Source organism: Columba livia, chromosome 1, assembly GCF_036013475.1.
Source record: "Columba livia isolate bColLiv1 breed racing homer chromosome 1, bColLiv1.pat.W.v2, whole genome shotgun sequence".
Taxonomy (NCBI): Eukaryota; Metazoa; Chordata; class Aves; order Columbiformes; family Columbidae; genus Columba; species Columba livia.
In genome coordinates this window covers 100,838,902-100,858,597 of record NC_088602.1, presented here as the reverse complement: position 1 = coordinate 100,858,597, position 19,696 = coordinate 100,838,902, and the positions used below count along the sequence as shown (strand labels likewise).

Here is a 19,696-nt window from a genome sequence, read left to right as displayed (position 1 = left end):
GAACCTAATCTGCTGGAATGCTTCCAGTAATAGGCAAATATGTCACTTGTCAAGTTCTCACATCTCAGAAACTGCCTGTACAAGGAAAAGACAGCACAACTGAAAGACTAGGAGGAAAAGGAAAGTAAAATATCTACCCCACAAAATGATTGTGAGATTGGTTATTTAAAAAAAAAAGTCAGCTCACATGAGGTCATTACATCCATAAAATGTCATCTGCATTTGTGTCTGGCTGAGGTAGAGCTTGTGCCATTTCCAGTTGACCTTTCTGTTTTGTTTTGGTTGTTTCCTCTTCTGGTGCTTTCTTACATACCAATAAGCAGTCTCAAACGTAAAAGTCTTACAAGTGTTTAAGTAAGAGGCCTGCTTTGCTTCCCAGGTACTGAACCAGTCTACAAACTTTGTTTTAAAAAATTTTTAAAAAGATGCATGATAGATTGAACACATATTGACTATACGGAAGTTAAAGACTGGGTTGATTACTCCGACATTATTGTGGTTCTTTTCTCAGAGTGAACTATCCCAAATACAAACATCAGATATAAGATACTGATTTAAGTGCCGGCTGCACTGTCCTGTGCAGTCTGGATCCCAGTCAACCACAAAAACTGTCATGGGCCGGGTTGGGAGAGTGGAAAATAAACATGCCATAAAGCACACAGTAGTAAGAACTAAGCATATTTCTCAAATCAAAACATTGACCTTGCATGTTGCATCTTACCCACTTTTAAGTTTTAAAGTGACCATCTGAAATGGTCAATCAATAACAAACATGATTTTTAAGTTGTCAAAATGTAATAAAATTATAAAGTTCTTTTTTAATGGTAAAAATAATTTGGCTGCTTGCCTGCATCTGCATGATTATGTGAAATACTGAGTGGTTGAGACATGTATTTAGACTTCTCTCCCTCCTCCCAGCCCAATGTAATTTATTAGTGAGACTTACAGATTGTATCAATTCATTATTCCACAAAGAAAGGGAAAAGGATATAAACATTTCTTTTTTCTTCAGGTTACATTAATCACTTCTGCACTAGAAATTTGTCACTTTGATTCATGACTTTTTAATTAGAGACATTCTTTCTAGTAATCTCCTATACATATGTACATTTATCTTTATTCTACATGTTCTTTAACTAAATATATTAAGAAATATTTAATATTAATTTACTTCCATCACAAGATCTAAAGAAGGTCTCTCAGATTCCTTTCATATCTTAGATCTCAAAAGTAAGCCTTAAGGCCTTACAGAGAGAGAAAGAAAAAAAAAATAGATAAAACCTAATAAATTGGAGTTGCTTTTACTACACATTATGCATTTAATTGGCCAAGCCTCCTTCAGTGCACCCAAGATATCTAAACATTACACAGACATCATTCCAGGAAGACACTCAGCACTTTAGTCTCATCTCAAATATACAGTGACTACAGATAAAAAACTAACATGAGGCAAGCTAGTGGATTCAAGTATTAACAATGTGCAGTTCTATATGACTATAAGGATCAGGCAGGAGACTAAAGAGAACCACAAATTATTTCTAAGAAAAGCAGAGAAGAACCATTTAAGATATCAATTTCTTGCTGCAGGCAAACGGCCTGTAACTTTGACCATTAACAAACTCTGACAGGCCAGAACAGTACAGTTCTACACATAAAAGCAAACAGAAGCAAATGGACTAAATTAGCACCAATTCTCTCATACGAGATCAGGACCTGTCAGAGGCACTTTAGAGGAGTTCTGAATACAGTTAGAGCTCCTAGTTCTGACAGAGTAAAACTAGAAAAAAACATATGATTGACATACTACTTTTCTACACTTTACAGATTAACTGCTGTAAATGATGGAGTCTGCATGATAAGGTCTAGAAGTACTAATGGACGAATACTAATGAATGAGTAGAAAAAAAAATAGTTTTAGTAAATTATTTTTTTATACAAAGCAAATAGCTGTATATATATAAAAATAACTCCACACATATTTTCCCAGCACACCATAATTATGTAGAGCTTTACATATATTTAAAAATATGAATCAAAATGTCTAACTTTTGCAATTTTCCAATAACTTTACAAATTATACAATTCTCAATGGAATTTTAGTTGAGTAGTCATTCTCTGCAACTAGAAAACAAGCAAAAACATCACTACAAATATAAGTATCCACCATCTGCTTAAGTCCCCGTTTACCTACCAACTGCTTTCACTCTACAGAGCGGAACAGCCACAGTCACCGCCTGTGGCTGAGGAGCAACGACGTGCTTTGCAGATCCAACAGAAGTTGCAGATCCAGGATTTGACTGGGTCAATGTCAAGTCAGGCTGAGGAGTCTTCACTGGAAGAGTGAAGTCATATGCTGCCACCTAAAGGACAAAGACATCATTGTGGTCACTTTCCCCAAGAAACTGCAAGTACTTTTTGAACCAAGTGGTATTACTTTTCCAGAAGAATTATTGAAATCAGCTTAGGACCTGATGACAATAGTAATAAGATGGTTGTTTATTAGCACCAAGAATTGGCCCTTTAAGTAAGCAGCAGCCAGTTATTTTTTTCCCCCACTGAGGAAAAAAATGAATGCTCAAAAGTATCAGAGTTATCAGCACAGCCACAGACAAGGCTTCTGGCAAATCATTGTGCTGTGTTCCTCTCACAGCATCGCAGTATGTTTGGGATTGGAAGGGACCTCAAAAGATCATGTAGTCCAATCCCCCTGCTGGAGCAGGAACGCCTAGGTGAGGTCGCACAGGAACATGTCCAGGCGGGTTTTGAATGTCTCCAGAGAAGGAGACTCCACAACCCCCCTGGGCAGCCTGTTCCAGTGCTCTGGCACCCTTACTGAGAAGAAGTTTTTTCTCAAATTTAAGCGGAACCTCTTGTGTTCCAGCTTGATCCCATTACCCCTTGTCCTATCATTGTTTGCCACCGAGAAAAGCCTGGCTCCATCCTCCTGGCACTCACTCTTTATATATTTATAAACATTAATGAGGTCCCCCCTTAGTCTCCTCTTCTCCAAACTAAAGAGACCCAGCTCCCTCAGCCTTTCTTCATAAGGGAGGTGCTCCACTCCCTTAATCATCTTCGTTGCCCTGCGCTGGACCCTCTCCAGCAGTTCCCTGTCCTCTCCAGCCACCCTCCTGAATAAAAAAAGATTGGAGCAGTGGCCCAAATGTATAAGAATGAGCAAGGAGGGTGAAAACAAAGTTACATAAGTTAGGAAAGCCCTTCCCAAACACTGAAGACAAAAGATCCACTGTTACGGTATATTGAGCACAAATAAAATGAGCTCCAAGATCAAGGTGGAGAATGAGTTTAAAATAAAGAAATCTCAAGGAAAACAAATAAACACACCATGCTTAAAAACTTTGTCATTGAACACCACTGAATTTTAGGAGTCCAAATTCCAGTGATTTTGATCCTAGTTTTTTCAGTCATACTCCACTCACACCCCAATAAATAAGGTTTAGAATTTAAAAGATAGCATGTTTTATACAAATCCTCATTTTTGTCAGACTGTGCACTTGAGAGGTCAAATTTATTTCACAGTACATTTTCAAGGAGGCATTTCATACCTCTCAACCTGCCTTTCCAAGGATCAACACAGTATGTTCTCCAGACAAAAAGGTATGGTTAACTCTGGCCTATACAATCTACATGCTGCTTAAAATTTGCAGTATGACCAGCTAAGTAAAAAAGTTATGAATCATTTAAAAGCCTTCCAAAACTACAGAAAATAGTGCATGATGCTTCAGGTTCACACATGTGGCAGTGTGTAGAATATATACACAACAGGAAAGAAAAAAAAAAATGTCCTAAGTCAGGACATGAGGCACATATTGATTTGTAACAGAACCAACACAGAGCTTAGGTAAGGAGAAGTACAGAGCATTTACTATGTTTGGAGTTCCAACAGGGTTTGTAACATACAATCAGAGACTCCTGGTGAGGAGATGTGTGCTGAGCCTTGTGGAACATTTTGTGTATTTGTGCTTAGCAAGAGGAAAGCACGGAGCGAGGGGAAGTTATTCTAGTGACATCAGCACAATCCCTTGATTTACGTTGATACTTCAAATCTGATGATTATTAGATTTTATAACATAGAATTGGCTTTTCAATATTAACATGGTGAATGCCATTTAAGATTTTTTAGTAACTAATGTTTGAGGTGTGTTATAAACAACGATCAAGTAAAAATCTACTGATTTGGTTTACATACTCATCTATTTTTAGTACCTCAAGTCACCCACATAAAAAAATTCATCACTACATCTTCAAACTGTGTTCTTATGGCATAAAACCACATAATTAAAAATTAGACTGAAAAGGACCTTTTCTTCATAGCCTAAGAATTTCCTTTCACTTCAAAATGTGTATGAAATACACTGTTTCATGTCACTAACAACAGTGGCTCCTCACGGTTTCAGAGAAACAACTCTCTTTTCTTATAGTTGAAAGTAATAAGTATTGCTTTTCAAGGCTGTGAAATCTGTCAAATATCAAACCTGTTAAAATTTTTTCCAAAAAAATGAAAGAAGTTTGATAGAATAGAGCTGAATACATGAGTATTTGGTAACCCTGATAGCTGTTAAAATACATATATAAGAGAGAACAGTAAAGTGAATCAATATCAGAGAGAGACAGAAAAAAAAAAATGTACAGGACTCTCTAGGTCAAGCACCAGTCACGACACAGACACAATCCAAATATTCTGTCACACTCCTTCAACTGTAAGGGAAGTTTGCTCTATTGGATATAGTGCACTCAGAATACATCTTAAGAAGTGCAATATGCAAAATACTGCATAAATAACCAACTTATCTCCCAAGCATATGGGTCACTGTAAGGAGAAGGGAGCGAAAGTGCCTGCGCTTCTCAGTGCACATCTCAGGTTCCCTGTAGCCAGTAGGTGCTTCCCTACATGGCAATTCTAACACTTGGAACACTATTGCCAGCAACTGCAGTAAAAAAGTAAGCTAGAAAATCATTCTATCGCCAGCATGCATGGCATATATGACACTATATAGTACCACTACGTTTTTAAAGTTTGGTAAGATTCAAAAGCTTAGTCTACAACAGAAACCACTACATCATTGGCTATGCAAAAGAGTACAAGCTGTCACTGCAATTGTTCTTCATCCATGCTGTTGTGTTCCGTATGTTTATTTTGGACAACAAAAGGTGGAAACCCTTTATCCCTCTCCCAAAGTAGATATTCAAAATTTGTTTTTCATCCCCACTACCAGGAAAATTTGGTTTAGTCTTACTATGCAACAAGGGGTTTTACATGCTAAGAGCAAGTGTGGTAAGCAAAACCAAGTACATGCAAAACACTCAATCCATTACATGTAGGACATGATGTTCACTGAAAATCTGCATTTGCTTTGAAGAACAATGGTGCAAATTTAAAACAAACATAACTCATAGAAAGGTATTCATATAACTAACAACAGATTGTAGACCTTCCATTTCATTCTTACGTCCCTTGCCTCATGAACTGCAATTAACTAACCTGTACTTCAAATGAAAAATTATTTTAAAATCCTATAAACTTAGAACTTAAAATATAATTCATACATGTACACAGCTACATACACACATGTATACACACATTACTGAAACAGAAGTAACCTTAATTTCACTTTTAGAACTTTTCATAAGTAGAATCATTATTTTTACACATATTTTAAGGAAAAAAAAAATCTAGAACTCCATAATGGAAAATTCTCTTTCGTAACATTATATACTAAATAAAATTGATGAAAATATGCTTTAAAAAATACTATTCCTGGACTAGCAGTTACTTTTTAAATTATATATGAGTACATTACAGTTGTTTATCTACTGAGATATTTTTCTGAAGCTGCATTTAACTTCATAAACCAGAGAACACAGGGAGGTGCAGGAAGGAAGCAGACTAGAAAGAGTTCTTTCACAAACATTCCAGGTTGTTTATATCATTACAAGAAATATTTTTCCAGTCCTGATTTACACTAATTATGCATGTTAATTGGAAAGGAAGCATCACCTAGAAAGTGGTAGTCTCAGAAATTAAAATACTTCAAAAGAAGCTTTAAAAATACTAGTCATGTGAGACAAAGGAGCTTTTAGTTATGTGTTCACATAGAACACCTCCAAAGGATGCCCGAAAAGCACATGCTTGTGTAGGCTGCCACCAGGACATAATATTTCTTAAAATAAAACTCACAATACTGCAAACTTTTATTTAGAGGGAATTTTAAAACACCTTCAATCTTTTTTACTATAATTGCTAAACAAATAAAAGTTGCTTATTTCAAGAAATCTGCCTGACCAAGGAAGTACATGGTAGCTCTAAGCCCAACACTGGAGAGTGAACACAGCTGAATGACTTCCTGCCTCAGGCCTAAATACTGAAACAAACAAAAGGGGAAAAAACTACCTCAGCATCCATGACAATTAAATTGGTATTTTATATAAAATTATTGCATAAAAAATAAACTCAAGCTTAATTTTCAGGTTGAGGAGGGAAATCTGAGAGTAGAAAAAAAGAATTAAGTTATTTTCAAAAAACACTTTCAAAGCAGTTACTTCATTTCTATCTTTACAAGTGCCCCAATGTGATAACATATTTTATGCTTTATAAAATGTATTTTGTTAATTAGTATTGTAATACACCATGTGTTCTAAAGGCTGAGTAAAAATTTTGCTGTCAAATCCAGGAATCAAGTAGCTTATTTGGCACAAAGAATATGTGATATCTCCCTAAAATTACAGTACTTGCTTTCACACTTTACAGGGAATTGCAAGTAAATCAGCTAATTTATGACTTAAAAGTTAAAACACTTGTAAAGGATAATACTCCTGTATTTATTATACAATAACATACAAACTCTTCAATTTCTTGAAGCATTACAAGTCATTGAATTTTTGTGTAAAGGCTGATTCTAAAGCTTCTTTATTTATAGCACTAACAATATAGAGATTTAGTAAGACAAAATATAATGTACGTTAAAAAAAAAAACAAACAAACAAATTAAAAAAAAAAACACAAGTTTGATTCAAATTTAAGCCTAAGTGCAAAACGAATTGTTTATGTCCTGCAACTATATACAATATACATTCTCAACCTCCCTTCAGATTCAACATGAGCGTCTCCTTCAAACATACTGAAATCTTTCACACAGCCTAAATTCCCTAGCTTTATATCACAGATAAGCAGCTTTCCACAATGAATAATGTAACTAGTTTTAAACCCATCATTCAAAACACTGAGATAAAACTAAAGCTTTCCCTTGTATATGGTCAGAGATGATGCACCAGCAACACCCTATAATTCCACAACTTCAGATTTTCCATAGAATTCATTTCTTACACCAGGAATTCTAGTCTTTCACTTAAAGAAATAAAAATTTTGTAAAAGTACATCATTAAAAATGAAACAAAAATTTTAAAAAAAAAAAAGCACAAAACTACCTGCCACTTGTCTACAAAAAGCTTAAGCAATAAACTCTGACAGGTGTGACTTGCTCTATTTATCTCAATCAAAGGCCTCTCATAGGCATCATTATTAGACAGCTGTGTATTTTGTCTTTTTTCCAGGATCTTGGAATTTCTTGTTTTCCAGCAGGGAAGGGGGAAAAAAAAAAAAAAGAGAAAGAGAGAGAAAGAGAGAGAAAGAGAGAGAAAGAGAGAGAAAGAGAGAGAAAGAGAGAGAAAGAGAGAGAAAGAGAGAGAAAGAGAGAGAAAGAGAGAGAAAGAGAGAGAAAGAGAGAGAAAGAGTCACTCCTGCACCTTGCTTTGCCTCCTTTCCCCTTTCTGTATCAGACCACACACAACACTGCTATTAGAGCAGGTGGACCATCCTGCCTGCTGAAACACACTCACAGCTGAGGAACAAGGAGGAGCAAATATTTAAAGTGATCACAAGCTGCCGGTTTCCCTGGAACAAAACCAAAGGAATGAGGTGCTCCTCTCTGTTACCTGGACAGGGAGCTTACAGAGAGAGCTGTGGTCAGAAAAGCCATGCTTCTACAATTTTGGATAGTATAGGGTGTTTCAAAAAGATGGACCAAACATATACAATTACATAAAATTAACAAACAGTTTAGCAAATTTCAGTAACCTTTTTATGAAGGGTCTATGCTCCCTCCACCTGCTGTAAAGACTGTAGGAGTTTCATTCATGGGCAGTTTGTGGTTGCACAGGTACAGTGATTTAGAACTGAGTCCATCTTTTTGAAACACCCTTTACATTTTAAAACTCGGTTCAAAAACAATCACTGCTAGCAATCAATCAATAAGTAATAACTCTTAGCTCTTTCTCTGGATAAGGATGAGGGAGCTACAACAGATATTTGGCCAGATAGTCATGGGGTTTTTTGTTTGGTTTTGTTTGCTTGGGTTGTTTGTTTAATTGTCAGAAAGTTGTTCTCATTTCAGAGCTGAACAGAAAAAAATGCCTAGCTCATCAGGTGTTCAGCTGGCTTATACTGCTGCTGCTTATACTGCAGCAAAAAAAACCTAAACCATAACTGAAGTGTCTTTCAAATAAAATCATATCAAAACAGAAAAGAAAGCAGCACACAGCCTGTATACAATATGACACTAAGAAGTATTTGCTAGCTTACCTATTTACATATATTTTTATACTGCTTTCACTACAGCTCTGACTTCTGCAGCCATCAAATACCAAGGTTAAACTCTCCTCAGTGAGGAGGGGAGTCCTGTCACCTCTGACACCTCCTGAGATGCTGGAATAATAGGAAGGCACAGCCAGGCCATGTCTGAGCAACACTCTAGGCCTTACCTATAATGCCTGGGCTTCATTTTACCACTTAAAATATTGGGAGAATAATATCAATTTTTTAGATACTATCTTACAAGCATGCCAATATAGTTAATCTCCAAGAGCATCTTTTGATGCTATGTGTGTTTGCATACACTAAGTTTTAGTGAGAATTGTAGGAGTTACTCAGAGTTCCAATGTATTTACCTAGTTTGTTTATTTGAAGCTTTTTGTGGCAGAAGGAAAGCTAGCGCCAAGTTGGTTTTTAACAGGAGAATTCAAGATTGTATTCAAGACTTAATTACTTAAAACCTTAAGTTAATAATTCAAGTAGTTTTAATAACATTTTAAAGCATATTAAAATAATTTCATGCTTTTGTGATTTTTTTTAATCAATGCTTCTAAATTATTTTGTTTTCATTTTTCCTTAGTTCTAGTAGTTACTTTCTTAGCAATAACATCAATATAGTGGGGGTTTGTTGGTTTATAGGGTAGTGATGTCAGTAATGGCTACAACAACAACAGGAACTTTTAGAAGAATCAGAAGGCGGACAGAAAAGAAAGCAGCTCAAAGGGATACAGATGGTTTGTAGCAGCTGGGAGGTAGCTGGGTAAGAGCAGTTGTCCAGAAAATGGTGATGAGATCAGAGAAGCAGCTGTTCAAGTGCAGAGGCAGAAAACAGTGCTTGCAACCATGAAGCCTGAGCAGGGAAAGCTCAATATATGGAGAAGATTAGGGTTTTTTCAAGGCCAGAATGTCAGGAAAGGGAAGGAGAGAGAGAAAAGGGGGCAATCTAGATGAGCTAGAATGATAAAGAACTCAGATGCAATGACGAATGTTTTAAGAATCAGTAACTACTGAGAGTTTCTGATCACAATAAGAGATGCTTGTACCTGGACCACTTTCTTAACAGAACTATGGTTCTTATTAGAATTTTGCTTTGCAGGAGGTAAATTAAAGAAAAGCTACAGCATCCTGGGGGGTAGATGTACTTTAAGATATGTGCTTCAGTGATGCCATGCTGGGCAACGATTTTAGTTTTCAAAGTTAACTTCATTTAACATTAGTCAGTGCTACTGCTGCCAGCTCTCAGTGTTGCACCAACTCTCAGCAATGTTGACTTGTGATCACCAGTGGGTTTTAAGTTGTGTCTTTGGTCATGTCTTGCCCAGCTATGAGCAAGCTGACCCCTGACAGGCAGGGACTTGCACACCTGGAGCAGAAAGGAAGCACAGGTTGTACAGGGAGCTTCCGCAGCACCACGAGCAAGGGGAGACAGAAAGGCCGTGAGCACCTGTAGACAAGGGACTGACAATAAAGACATTTCCTTGAAGCAGCACTTATCAGTTGGTTATGAGTTATAAGGGGTCTCAGGAAAAACTCCTTTTTGAAGATGTTTATTCCCTTACTTCTAAAGAAAGTTGTTGTGTTCGCCAAAAATCATTCCTAAGAGCTGAAAAACACTTTAGACCCAGAGTTAAAAATTAAAAAAGGATTACATCAGAAAACTCTATATAGAAATATGTAACCAATAGTTGCAGTATATTCTACAGATATTTTTTGTAAGAAAACCAGCCACAAAACAGATCCAGTCAAATGTAAGATTTTTTTTTTTTCAAGCTTATATCATAATTAAAGCAGACTGCCAGTGTCTTCAGTTACCATACCACCAGTATCAAATTACAGTTGGAGAAGCTCATGAATAACAAAAAGTAATACTGAACAGTAGTTCAGATGAGAAGTGAAATTAAACAAATTAAACACAAAGAACCATCTGCTGTTTCAGCAGTCTTCAGAAATATTATGTTAATCAATTGAATTCATAGCAGTGTCAGGAGCAACATTTCTACTCTTAATCCATCCTGCAACTTGACAAGGAAAGAAAACAATAATAGAACTCAACTGGAGCAATGGAAAATAGAGTACTGGGAGGCAAATAAAAATCCCTGTTTTGATAGCTGTGCATGGGAGGCATTTAGGATTTTAGAGAGTTGCTATTTCACTAGTCTGTAAGGGGGACAACTGATCTTCTACTACCCTCTTTTCCACTACAGTGGAGAATAAAGGATCGCTTTGTACAGCAGCACCAACACCAGAGAAATCTAATGCCATAAGCTGTCAGATTGCAGGTTTTGGCTCCCATCAATACATATGCAGTTTAGATCTCGTATATAATTGTGTGATTTTAGCTACTAAGACCAAAGGAAAATAAATGAAAACTGCATCTACAGTACACAGTAGAAATACCTCTGTTAAATAGTTGAGAAAACTTAAGTAAAATTCTTTTATGAAAATAAACCGAAATTGAGGCCTTGGAAATTAAAATATTGTTATCTGCAAAGTCTTATACATACCATGTACCCTTGTATCATCCATAGAATAATATTGCTAGACCCTATTTCTAGACCCTATTTATCATTTTTAAGTCAGTATGTATGTGGTACCGTCTTTTTATAGAACTCCTAACTGAATTTTCTGTATAGATGCTGAGGAAAAAAAAAATTAACCACTAGCTTAACCAAGCTAAAGTATTAGCTGTATCATCATTACTTCATTCCCATCTAATTGATCAACAGAGCAAACCCCTCAAAAGAAAGCATATTCTATTCCAAAGTAATCAGATGATACAAAATGAAAAACAGGAAGGAATGGAAATTTAGGAGATTTGGAAAGTTCTTGCAGAAGGGCATTATAATTTTGGCAACCATTCTCTGTTTAGTGTTGTACGTATGGCTTACTAGAAGCTAAATGGTAGTTACAAAGCAGCATTTTGTTTCTCATTTCTGTTGACAATCTTTCAATTAAAACAAAAAAAACTTTAGATCTTGCTCAATACTTATATTTTAAGCTGTTACAACAGATTGCTTTTTTAAATGAAATAAGCATCTCAGAGGACTTTACTGGTAAAATAAAAATCAAAACTAATTAAGTTTTGAAGCTTGGCTGTAAGAACAGTAACAATATATACCTACTCATTAAAAGTTCTATCAATCTTTTCACCATTTTTGTTTTTCATGTTTCTATATTAATTTATGTTCTTCTTTTTATTTATAAAGGAAGCTAGCTTTTCCATATTCCAATTTCATCATTTTAATCCAAAAATTGATGTTCCTTTGTATTAATTATTAACTGGTTTGAATCTCAAACTTAGCAAGAGACAGACACTAAGAAGTGATGTTATAGTTACTAAGAGCTTTAGCACTGGCCTTAGTGGGGTCAGAATTGCATCTTCAGAACAACAACATGCTGTTAGAACGTGATTTTACAATGCAAAAACATGATTGTCTGACCCATGACTTGTCCCTTCAGGACAGAGTGAAGCATTTCTGGTGATGCTTGTCCACCTCCCTCAGTAATGGAGATATATGCTCATGTATTATCTTTGATAACGGCTGGTTTTATAAGACACCAGTGTGGACAGTGATACATAGGAAAGGTTTATCTTGCTGGGGCAAAATGATGCTGGGACAGGAATTAGCAGGGCTCATTTGGAGAGCTTTAAACTAGATTTGAAGTGGGATGGGGTTGTAGCTGGGCTTGCACCAGTGGGCCAGCACTCTAGAATTGATGAAGACTGGGGGACCTCCCATTCCCCTAGGGTGAAATCGGTGTGCTCAGCTCGCTCCCTGAAATGCCTGTACACCAATGCAGGCCGATGACTGTGATGCCACTTTCAGGTGTCCGTAGAAGGCTTCATCAACTTCTTCACCCTGATCTGGTGGCCTGTAATAGACACCCACAACAGTATCACATCTGCCAGCCTGCCCCTTAATTCTCACCCATAGACTCTCAACTCTCTCCTCATCCATGCCTGGACAGTACTCAATACATTGTAGTTGCTCTCTCACGTACAGACCTACTCCACCATTCTGCCTGGCTGGCCTGTCTTTCCTGAAAAGGACATAGCCATCCATGACCACATTCCAGTCATGTGAGCTGTCCCATCATGTCTCTGTAATTACCACCAGATCATAATCCATGTCCAGGACAGCCTCTAGCAGAGTAGACAGAGACAAAGAAGGCATTCAGTAACTCTGCCTTCTCTGTACCTTCTGTCACCAGGGCACCCACCTCGTTCACCAGTGTGCACTGTCAGCAAGTTTGCTGATGACACCAAGCTGGGAGGAGTGGCTGACACGCCAGAAGGCTGTGCTGCCATCCAGTGAGACCTGGACAGGCTAGAGAGTTGGGCAGGAAAAAATTTAATTAAATATAACAAGGGAAAGTGTAGAGTCTTGCATCTGGTTAGGAACAACCCCAGGTTCCAGTACAGGTTGGGGAATGACCTATTAGAGAGCTGTGTAGGGGAAAGGGACCTGGGGGTCCTGGTGGACAGCAGGATGACCATGAGCCAGCACTGTGCCCTTGTGGCCAAGAAGGCCAATGGCATCCTGGGGTGTATTAGAAGGGGGGTGGTTAGTAGGTCGAGAGGGGTTCTCCTTCCCCTCTACTCTGCCCTGGTGAGACTACATCTGGAATATTGTGTCCAGTTCTGGGCCCCTCAGTTCAAGAAGAACAGGGAACTGCTGGAGAGAGTCCTGCACGAGGCCACAAACATGATTAAGGGAGTGGAGCTTCTCCTTTATGAGGAAAGGCTGAGGTAGCTGTGTCTCTTTAGCTTGGGAAGAGGAGACTGAGGGGTGACCTCATTAATGTTTACAGATATTTAAAGAGTGAGTGTCACGAGGATGGAGCCAGACTCTTCTCAGTGACAACCAATGATAGGACAAGGGCAATGGGTACAAACTGGAACACAGGAGATTCCACTTAAATTCGAGAAAAAATTTCTTCACAGTGACAGAACAATGGAACAGGCTGCCCAGGGGGGTTGTAGAGTCTCCTCTGGAGACATTCAAAACCTGCCTGGACACATTCTTGTGTAACCTCATCTAGGTGTTCCTGCTCTGGCAGGGGGATTGAACTAGGTGATCTTTCGAGGTCCCTTCCAATCCCTAACATTCTGTGATTCTGTGATTCGGTGTGATTTTATTCCAATATTTGATTCTTTTTGCTACAATGAGTTTTAATATCCAATCGAATCCACCTGCTATAATTTAAACCCATTACTCATTACCTATCACCTATCTACGGCAGTGAACAAGCACATATCAATTCTATTCCACAGAATATTGGAAGTTCGCTCAACTGTTTGCACAATTCGTGGTTTCTGGACTTCTGATCATTTCCATTGCTTTCTTTTGGACTGTCTTTCCAAGAGAAATTTTCCTACTTTTTTGTTTAAGCATGGTATCCCAAGTGGGAAAACTGTTTCATCTGAGGTGTTTACAGCACTGATTACAATAACTGTTTTCTTTCTCAACTAACATTATTCCTAATTACATAAATCAGTATAGTGTCTGCCTCTATTCTTAGTTCTTGTTCAGCTTGTGATCTACATTACCTTACACATAGATTACTTCAACATCATTACCTTGTTTTGCATTTCTGCTATTGACCTTTCCTACCTAAATAAAAATGTCAGCACTTTTCCTACTGAGTTTCTCTCCAGTTGGACAATAGATCACTGGTAGCAAACAACTACATGCTTTCCTAACACTGTAACCAGTCTAAATCCGAGAAGCTTGCTTATGAGAATGTTGCATCAGTCAGTGTCAAGATGCTTAAAGATGTGACATCTACTGCTTCTCCCCTAACCTCAAGGTCTGCTATGCTATAGGAGGAAATTTATTTGGTTTGAAATAGGTCATTTTTTATTAATCTATTGACTCATTTTCTGTCAGGAAAAATCATCTCAGGGTACTGAATGTACTATAAATTCACACATCAGTTATTTCACAATAGCTTCCACATATACATACAATCTAAGCTGACAGTAATAATAAGAAAAAAAATCACAGTGTTACCAGACATGGCCTGTAATATGTAAATATTATTTGAATTATGCTTTCAACAAAGGCATTAAATTTTATTCAAAAACTAAAGTGCTGGGAAGGAGAGAGAGGGGTAACAGTAAAAAAATTATATTGTTGACCCTTCAAAGACTCATTGTCTCTGACATTTTTTAAGTTAAAAATGCAGCTAATGCAACCAGTTTATGTGCTCTAGAAATGGTCCCCAGCTGCTTGTTCTGAAGCTGGTGCTTAATATCCAAGACTACGTTTTCTTTCAGGTCGTTGTTCTCTAAATATGTGGAAACCCCAAACCTTCAATTTCTAAAGCACTGTTCAACAGGTTTAGATTTAAAATTCTCTATAGCACTCTCTATTGACACCTACTGCCAATAAAATGCTATTTTCCTGATGTAAAACTAACCCATAAAATCTTGTATCTTCAGCTGGTTTCCCTTAAATAGCTCAATCAGGAAGCAACTTTGCCAGTCTTCATGACACATAAAACTCCTCTGCTACTTCTACTTCTACAGTCCCTTGGTCATCTGAGAGTTAAGGCATGAATAGATACAAAAAGAAAATGACTGCCAGATTTTTCAATGATTTAATGAATGTGTGGTAAGACATTTCAGTTTAAGTTTATACCTTTTGTATTTTTAAGTCATTGAGAAAGTATGCAAACATTAAAGGAAAGCAGCAAATGTTATAAAAAGGTTATTTCAGAACTTCTTTTCTTAAGAATTGGATTACTATTACAATACTGTTGCACACACTAAAATGTGCATCTAAAATGTCTATATTCTTTCACTACAGAAATATCACAAAGCATTATTTTAATTTACCATAATCACCACTGCCCCATAAACCTACCTCTTTTGGCATGAAGGACAGCAAGCATTGCAGAGCTGACTTTCCCTTTAAGTTAACGGAATACAAATGTGGCTTTGAAGAACACCAGTCAACCACTGTCAAACAAAAATCAGAATCAAATTACAGTTGTTATTGCAACAAATATCACCCTTGAAATAGCTGCAGTATTTCAAAGCAATTTCCAGCATAAGTTATCTACATATCTGTATGTTAAGCCTTTCTTGCAAAGTTATGAATGAATGTAGTATTTCTCATAAGGATTCTGAAGGGGTAATTTTGAGAAGAAGTAATCACCAGCAACTTTCATTAAAGTTATTGATTTGAGAGAACACAACATTTCAGAGAAAAACAAACAAAGACAGACACATCACTGGCATTTACCTTAGAATAAAAGCATTAGGCAAAACCAGTTAAACTAAATAATGAAAACTAATACCACAGGGAGAAAAAATGTTGCCTGAAACTGGTTTTCTAAATGAAATTTAGGTACAATCTAGACTACAGAAGTCTACCACTAAGGCTTGCTTCATGTTTCAGACTTTCATGTCCAATTTTAAGGCACTGGCAGAAGCATGAGCTTCCGTTAAACAAGTTAGCATTCCTCTGAGATCAATATTCATCCTGGAACACAAGGATCAGTATTCATCCACTATTCAACATCTGAACAGCACTGGGTCTGACTGGATGTCACATTATTATTTCAAACACAAACTGATCTAGAAATCACGTGCAATGAGTCAATCCCCAAGCTGGTCAGTTGACTGTTGCAGACAGTCTTACAGTTCTCTTCCAAGTTAAGATGTCTGACAAGGAGACCTCACCTTCCCTTTCAAGTCTACCACATGGCAAGAAAACCCCTCTGTTCTTGTCAGTTCATTTTTTGGCATCATCCACATACAATTCTACATTATGATACAACTAAATATTATAATACTGTCTTGAAAAAGAAAGAGTCTTGATTTCATGCAGAATCACAAACTGTTAGGGATTGTAAGGGACCTCGAAAGATCATCTAGTCCAATCCCCCTGCCAGAGCAAGAACACCTAGATGAGGTTACACAAGAATGTGTCCAGGTGGGTTTTGAATGTCTCCAGAGAAGGAGACTCCACAACCCCCCTGTGCAGCCTGTTCCAGTGCTCTGGCACCCTCAATGAGAAGAAGTTTCTTCTCATATTTATGCGGAACCCCTGTGTACCAGGTTGTACCCATTGCCCTTGTCCTGGTTGTCACTGAGAAGAGCCTGGCTCCATTTTTGTGACACTCACCCTTGAAATATTTGTAAACATTAATAAGGCTACTCCTCAGTCTTCTCTAATCCAAGCTAAAGAGACCCAGCTCCCTCAGCCTTTCCTCATAAAGGAGATGCTCCGCTCCCTTAATCATGTTTGTGGCTTCGTGCAGGACTCTCTCAAGAAGTTCCCTGTCCTTCTTGAACTGAGGGGCCCAGAACTGGACACAGTATTCTGAGGGTCAAGAGGACTTAAAAGCATAGCTGCAAAATTCCCTCATGGATAAATCTGTTGGAACAGCAAAGGAGATGCCAGGACTGAAGCAGGAAAGTGATGAGCAACAATGGGTAAAGGATAAGAATCCACACTAGTTCTAGCAAGAAACAAAGAATAGCAACCTAATTCCTCATATTGCCCCCATGTTATTCTGAGCTGGGCATCATGTAGAACTGAGGTCCTGTGATGAACCTGCAGACACTCTGTACCATCAGGAAAAAGAGAAGTCCAGACCTTTATACTGATGATGAATTAACTGAGGGGTAAACATTATCAAAACCATGAGTAAAGTCCATGAACAGGAAATTAGTACAGTTATTCAGTTTTATTTGGTTGATTTGGGGGTTTTTTGGCTTTTTTGTTTCGTTTTAACTGGTATATACCTCAGCAACTGTAGGAAAAAAAAATCTACAGGAAACCTGACATTTTCCAAGTGCTTATTTTTGGCAAGCATTTTCAAAACGATAGATTTAGGTTTTCTTAAATTAGAAAAAAATATATACCAGAATCAGTTTGACAAATTTTCTCTGAGCATTATCTGTTCTTTACTTAATGAAAATTCTGATGTAGCAAAAGCAAATACCTGAATGGTCACTAGAATTCAATTTAAAATCCTTATACTTAGAAAAATCAAACTCCACTCTAGTACATGCTTGTCCCATGTTCTGCAGCAAAAAGGGAATTGATTTTGTAGAGCCAACATAAACACCACCAAAGTCAAATAGTCCCTGTAAGTTTAAAGAAAAAGAGAAAAAAAAAAAAAAAAAAAAAAAGAGTCAAAGCACTGTTAAGTAAAGAGTAAAGTTTATAATTGAACAGACTGTGAAAAATATAATTGCTCGAGGATTCAAAATTTATAATATGCTAGTAGTCTTGGTTAATCAATTGTCTTGCATAACTTTTATCTTTAAAATCTTTCCAGGACATAAAACACAACAGTTTAGAATTCAATTCAATAAGTCCAGTTACACCATCGGGAAAGTTTTCATCATTCATTAAACAGACCTTTTTCCTCAATGCATTTTTTTTTCCCTACAACTAGCTTAAAGAAATCCTCCCCCTTTTAACAATTTTCTTCCACATTGTCAAGTTCAAAAGCTAAAGCTGTCAGCTATCAGTCAGTGTAACTGTTATATGTACATTTAGTATTTAATTTCCTAAGTTTTTCTCTTTGATAATTTTCTCAGGAAATTATTATACAAAAAATGAAAAATACAAAGTAGAGATGAGCCACTTGTATATCTAGATAAAGCAAAACTATCAATCTTACCAATTGCCACAATTTCTTCATACTTACCACATCAATGTTTATTTCAGGAATCTCTACAAATCCAGCAATCCTAAGCTCTAGTACTTCTGAATTTCGCACTGATACCTAAGTGAATGGATGACAGTGTAAGAAGGTAATTTTAACATAATTATGTCAGCAAATCTGTCATAAATACGTGAAAAAATATATTCAGAAAACAAAACAAAAACAGTACTCCACAGGTAGAGAGTGGAGAAAGACCTTCAGCAGAGTTTGTAATGAAAATACGAAAACAACTCTTCCCTTATAATATAACGTGGTTTTGTTATAGAAATATAGAGGTAGAGAAAATGCCTTCATTGTCTAGAACACATATATAGAGAGAGACTGATTTTTCTTTGAAACCACATCTCACTGGATCTATCATGCCTCTGTAGCCTGCCATTTCTGGGATAGTCATAGTTGTCAAAGCTTTAGGAAAGACCAGTCTTCTGCAGGAGAAAGCTGAGTGGAAAATACATCACAACACAAATTGCTAGACAGAGCTGCTGGTACAAAGTAGATACTATTGTTCTGAGCAATGCTAAATCTGGGTTTAGAAGTGGGTGTAGGCAGCCATAGAAGATGAAGAATCCAGGATTAGAGTCAGAAAAGGGAGCAAAGATCAGCTTCATGATAGCATCCTTTTTCCTGTTCTCACTTATCTGATCAAGGACAAGTTCAGGAAGCAGGATTGCAGAAAATGAAATAGGATTGGATGTTTATTGCACTGCTATTATCACATCAAATCTACTAGAAAATCCGTCTCTGAGAAGACCACAAAAAGAAGTCACAAAATTAAAGACATTGCAGTATTCCAGTGCTGCTCCTCTGTAGACCATAAGAACTGCAGATATGTCTATGTGATCTTCTGAAGACAGTCACACGTTCATGTCAACAGTTTGCCAATGGTATAATATGAATCAGCTCAAACTGCAAGGTTGTTTTGACACTTCAGAGGAGGACTAAGACCAAAATAACAGAATATGTTATAGCAGATATCAACTGCTGTAAGAAACATTTTTTTTCTTAAAAAGCTGTAGCACACTGGAGAAAAAAATCCAGAAAATGCTTAAATGAACATACATCTCCGCAAATAAACACACAACACAAAACTCCAGAGACAAATTCTTCCAGTTTTGAATACCTCTACTCTTGTATCAAAACTCATTTTTGCAATCGGAGTGAAACAGATTCTGAGATCAGCATGGCCTCCCACAGGTACTACCCCTTCAGAAGGGTTGATCGTCATTCCAGGAAGTGGGTTTGTATCAAGAACCTTCAAACACAAACATGAAATATTAATAATACTGCAAAAGATGTTTTGTTTTGCTTTGCTAAAAAATACCAGTATATCTATCATGAAGATTTTATATACTTACAAGGAGAACATTCATAATGCATAATGCTAACTAAGACTTAGAA

At 37.0% G+C, this 19,696-nt stretch overlaps 1 protein-coding gene across 3 annotated transcripts in view; it reads right to left on the bottom strand.

Annotated features, from left to right (window-relative positions):
- The window catches only part of CFAP47 (cilia and flagella associated protein 47), a 309,801-nt gene that overhangs the window by 265,074 nt on the left and 25,031 nt on the right, over positions 1 to 19,696 (bottom strand). For all 3 annotated transcript variants that reach the window (XM_065070474.1, XM_065070480.1, XM_065070488.1), the window contains exons 18-22: positions 19,419 to 19,550; positions 18,281 to 18,358; positions 17,567 to 17,711; positions 15,478 to 15,572; positions 2,192 to 2,360 (exon numbers count right to left, since the gene is read on the bottom strand). In XM_065070474.1, the coding sequence (XP_064926546.1) occupies positions 2,192 to 2,360; positions 15,478 to 15,572; positions 17,567 to 17,711; positions 18,281 to 18,358; positions 19,419 to 19,550 (619 nt within the window). The remainder of the gene's footprint in view (positions 1 to 2,191; positions 2,361 to 15,477; positions 15,573 to 17,566; positions 17,712 to 18,280; positions 18,359 to 19,418; positions 19,551 to 19,696) is intronic.